The following is a 5,007-nucleotide window of genomic DNA, read 5'->3' on the forward strand; positions in this document are numbered from 1 at the left end:
GAAGATATTTTGGAAAATTCTTTCGTTTATCCAATTGAATAAAAGCTTAACTTTTGAAGTTAAATGAAATCCATACAAGTAAGCACTTTCCCGATTATCTTATTCTACTTTCATGTTTTAATAATTTTGGTGAACATACTAAATGTAAGTATTCATCTCTGACAATAACAAAACATCTTCTAGTTAACACTTGACTTCATTATGTTCACAAACTAACCCAAAAAGAACAAAAAATTATCTCACAATTAACCCAAGAAGAACAAATTAAAATAGAGAGAATATGAAAGAAAAGTGTTCACTTTTTTGTATGAATTTGACTCTCAGATAATTTGGTAGAAGTATAGTGGAGATGTATGATCTACTGTTGGAGATGCTCAAACAGCTCCTAGCACATAGAAGATAGATAGTAGTGGTGGAGTAAGCTTGTTTTCTGTAAAACTCTTGTTATTATTATTTCTTGCTCATACAATTGATATTGATCTGCCTTTATATAGGCTAGAACAACTTGGACTCAAAGCTAGTATACTACTGGGCTTCCGAGAATACATGTGTATACTAAAAGTATACTTGACTTGCAAGTATGCATTAGGACATTAGACACATGTTGGTTACTCTAGATTTTTCTACTCGGCACAATTACAAAATACAATATTCCAACAAAAAAAAACTACATTCTTGTAAGTGATTGCATTTTATACTAATTAATCCGCTTAGCCTTACGTTTGGTAGTTCTTTGATGAAATTTGGTAGGACAATATGTGCGATGAATCATTTCAACAAATAGTGGAAATAACATCCACAGAAACAGCTTCACTGACATGCAACCAAGCAATACTATAGGAACTATAATCCACGCCAATCTCTGGGAAAGCATAATATCCACCGCCGTACCAAAGGATATCATCATGGTGGCTATTGAAAAGAAGAGAGTCGCGAGACCTAGTATAAACTTTTGTGGTAGTGCTTTAAGAAAATCTTCTTCTGAATATCGTGATGTTAGAATGGCCAAGAACATAAGAATAGATGTAATTGAAGAGAATAGAGCTAATGCATCAGCTACTGCAAAGACAATAAAAGAATTCTTGTTCAAAAGGATTGGGAGGCCATTGATGTTTCCATTAGCATCATTGTAATTACCGCCAGGTACAGTAAAAGCGGCAGCGAACACTACCGTGGAGATTAGTGTTGCTACTAACATACATGATTGTGACGTATCTCATCCACTTTTCTCCTTCTTTCACTAAGCCTTTGTGTTTGTCTATAAATATTTGTTGAGCAGTATATCCATCTTTGTTTCTCACTCGCCTGTATTTCTCAAGCAAAATAAATTCCACCGCCTGATTAAAATTATATGGGTTAGAAAAAAAAAGTATTTGTAGAACCAAGCAGCGAGGCTGATAACTGATTAAGTGTATAGGACATAATAATCATGTACTGTTATATATAAAGATGAAAATATAAATATTTTACTCCAATTAAGATGATCTTATGATTGGTGCTTACCTTGAACCACTGCAATTCTGATTGCATCTGAAGAGCAGCCCCAGAGACCAAGTTTAATTGGGTAGAGGGTGCTATATTAGCAGCATAGTGTAAGATAGAGTCACCTCTTTCATCAACATCTTCTTCCATCTTTACGCATATGAAATTAAATACTTTATTTTATTGGTCTTTTCTATGATTTGAACCTTGGACGTTGTGGCGGTGGCGGCGGCGGCCGCTGGTGGTTGCAACAACTTATTATACCCGTAATAATTATTTCTTGGACCTAACCTATGATGTAAATGAAATTCAACTGCATACCTCTTGGTACAACCACCAAGTGCTTGACCAACTGGTTGTTCTTGGATTCAACGAGCAAGGGTAGAGAAACAACTACCAGATCGAGTAAGATGAACAACATTATGATCAGAATTCTTCTTAGTTCTAATTAGATCAGAACAACTACTGCTACTATGACTCGATCTCGATCGAACTAGTACTCTTGGAGGCGAATCCAAACTTCTTCTCAGTAAATGTTTCATGGCTGAAACTAAATGTTTAGTTGGATTTGGTGGTGGTGATGATGATAAACATTTAAATTTCTTACAAAAATTCATGTGTAGATTCAGTTCATCCATATCTTCTTCCATCTTTACGCATATGAAATTAAATACTTTTTCGTTTCTTTCTCCAATAGCAGTTTGCACCACTGTTTGCCCCTCCATTTTAGACCAAAGTAGGTAAGGGAACTTCTGGAGACTCAGTTTTACAACTTCAGTTGTTCCGTATGTTATAGCTGTCTTCATGAGGCTAGATGTCTTAAAAAAATCTATAATATCTGACTTGTTCATCGTCAAATCTAGTTGTTCTAACATAATAGACACCAATTTATAGGCTTGTTCGTTGATAAACTTCTGCTCGCAGAGATTTTTAATAGAAGGAACTGTAAAAGGACAGACCGAGTCAATAGCTTAGGTTCTCTAATAAAGGAAAATTGAGCTAATAAACAAGGTTTACTCAAATTTACCTCGAGTTAAGTAGGTGATGAGGTAGACCAGGAAGAGAGTCATTATATTTCCTCGACACATTGTCGAGAACTCTCTCGAACTTTCCGTAAGGTGGTTCTCCGTGCCTGCTCTATCAAGGTCACTGAGAGCTGTTGGGTCAACTTCAGGAACTGTACTGCTGTCAAGGATATTGGAATTGATTGTGCGAAGTTCAATAACTCTAGTACTTCTACCAAGGTCATTTGGAAATGTTTCACCCACTTGAATAAGTGTATTGCTAAGGTTATCATTACTAACCATTGAGCCCGCTTGAGAAATTGTACTGTTGTCAAGGTTAGTAGGCGCCGCTGTATCCATTGCAAGAATTGTATCGAGGTCAGTTGGGGTTGTTGTATCCACTTGTATAACTGTACTGCTGCTATCACCATTAGATGCCATTCTGCACACTTGAAGAGCTGTATTACTGCCAAGTTCATTGGGAGATGCCAAACCAGGTTGAAGAATCGTACATCTGACAATGTCATTTGAGGCCATTTCATCCAGTTGAACTGTACTATTGCCAAGGTGACTGGGAGCCGCTGTGTCGGGTTGACAAACTGTACTACTATGAACGTCTGTAGGAGTCGTTGGGTCCATTTCACAATTTGTATTTCTGCCATGTTCATTACGGGTCGTTGTATCGATTTGAAGAACTGTACCGAGAAGGAGAAGCTGTCATTTGCGATTATAGAAAGTAACAACAAAACCAATGCGGGTAAAATTAGTGTACTACTAACAAGGGTAGATACGGTTCTGCCACCATGTTGTCTTATTTCCACTTCGAAAGGAAAATGGTCTCCGAACAAGCACTTCTAATGCACACACACCAGAGTCTTTCGTCTTCGGGAACCGTTGCAGAAGAGACAATTCGATCTCTACATGCAAATGACTGGTAAAATGTAACATCAAATAAATAAAAAATGGGTATATCTCAGCTACACAAACATAAATCTATAAATTTGCAGTTGTTACATACCATAGAAATTAGAATCAATTAAATCACACAGGAGGAAGCACCATGAGGACCAGCGAAGACATCTTTGTTAGTGGCAAAATAAAGATATTTCAAAGCCTCAGTTTGTCCATCTGAAACATACTTCGCAGCTGTGTGTAGTGGCACTCTTCCATAGTTATCACGTATCTTCGTCAAAGTGCCATTTCTTGTCACCATCAATTTAGCAACTCTGGTGTTTCCTTCCATGGCAGAAGTGTGAAGTGCTGTGAATCCATGTTTACTATCCTGTAGTTCAAGTTTTTCTGATGGCATGTGTTGTACAAGGTTTTCCACAAACGCCCACTTCGTATGATCTGCAGCTATATGCAGTGCTGTTTCTTTTTCGTTTGTGATCTCTACTGTCATCATCTCTGGATGATCGTTGAAAAATTGTTCAGCCCATGCCCAGTCGCCATGTTTTGCTGCTTCATGTAGTTGTATGTGTTCCTCAATAATGTGATGTCTTCCACGGTTCCCTTCGCCTTAGATGGATCCAAAATATAAGTATAACAAAAGAAAATTAAAATGATACCCCCGATTCCTCGTAATATCCTACCATTTTCGTTATACTGCCATTGATTGACTACGTACATACTTGGAAAAAGTTCTGGTTAAAGCTATCTAGCTTAGAAGGGAAAGTGGCACAACAAAGAATGCTAGGAAATGAGGCCAAGTAAAATAACCCACGTTTGTTTTGAAAGATCATTAATAACTCATAAAAGCAACATTACAGTAGATCTTAGCAGTGAATTACCTTGCTGTTCCGAGTCTGATGCAGGGTTATTTCCAACTTCATCTGCTGGACCTTCAATTTCATGATCAGTGCTGTTAAAGTTAAATGTCTGTATCTGGTTATTACTAATGTTGACAGAACTATTTCGTCCTACAGCACCATCACTTCCCACTACATTACGATTTAGTGCAGCTAATTCATTATTCATACTGGTTAAAATTCTTAATACTTCTTGTTGATGATTCATTTCAGGTTCCATAAGTTCCAAAAGAGTTGTTGCAGAACTACTAGCCACTGTTTCTCGATATTTTAGCAATAATCTGATAAAGCTAGCTCTGTTTATGGAGTTGCGTGAAATTAATCGTAATCACAATTGTGGCTAGTAGGTAGAGTTAATTATTACGAGACAAGAACGAAGTGTATAAATAAATACATAAAAAGAGTAAAGAGAAGAAGATAGAAATATTCTAAACTCCACTAAGATGGCAACTTGGATTCTAAAGATAAGAGGAGAATAATAGAAAAAGAAGAAAAGTTTCGTTTGACACATACACATTCTGCTATTTATAGGTAATCAACATTGAAAAGCCAAAGAAAAGATTCAATACAGTGTATCCAATCCACTAACTACATTCAGTCGTGAACTGACTGCTGCTTTCTCTATCTCTTTTGTTCTCCCACTATATTCAATTACTTTTTCTTTTTTTGATTAGTTACTTCGGAAGGATAATGTTAAGGATTGTCTTGTGATT

General features: G+C 36.7%; 1 protein-coding gene across 4 annotated transcripts; it reads right to left on the reverse strand.

Moving 5' to 3' along the window:
- Positions 1-417: 417 nt before the first annotated feature.
- Positions 418-4,660, reverse strand: LOC113283794 (ankyrin repeat-containing protein At5g02620-like). 4 transcript variants are annotated; one of them, XM_026533168.1, is made up of 6 exons: positions 4,277-4,652; positions 3,505-4,004; positions 3,266-3,403; positions 2,510-3,181; positions 1,504-2,425; positions 418-1,337 (listed from the first exon to the last, which is right to left on the reverse strand). In XM_026533168.1, exons 4-5 carry the CDS (start codon positions 3,123-3,125, stop codon positions 1,851-1,853), a joined length of 1,191 nt encoding a protein of 396 aa, XP_026388953.1. In that variant the 5' UTR covers positions 3,126-3,181; positions 3,266-3,403; positions 3,505-4,004; positions 4,277-4,652; the 3' UTR covers positions 418-1,337; positions 1,504-1,850. The 4 variants fall into 4 exon arrangements, with proteins under 4 accessions (XP_026388953.1, XP_026388952.1, XP_026388954.1 ...); XM_026533167.1 differs by having other exon boundaries at positions 3,505-4,652; XM_026533169.1 differs by having other exon boundaries at positions 3,266-3,417; positions 3,505-4,652.
- Positions 4,661-5,007: the final 347 nt, after the last annotated feature.

This window comes from Papaver somniferum, chromosome 5, assembly GCF_003573695.1.
Source record: "Papaver somniferum cultivar HN1 chromosome 5, ASM357369v1, whole genome shotgun sequence".
In the NCBI taxonomy this organism is placed as follows: Eukaryota; Viridiplantae; Streptophyta; class Magnoliopsida; order Ranunculales; family Papaveraceae; genus Papaver; species Papaver somniferum.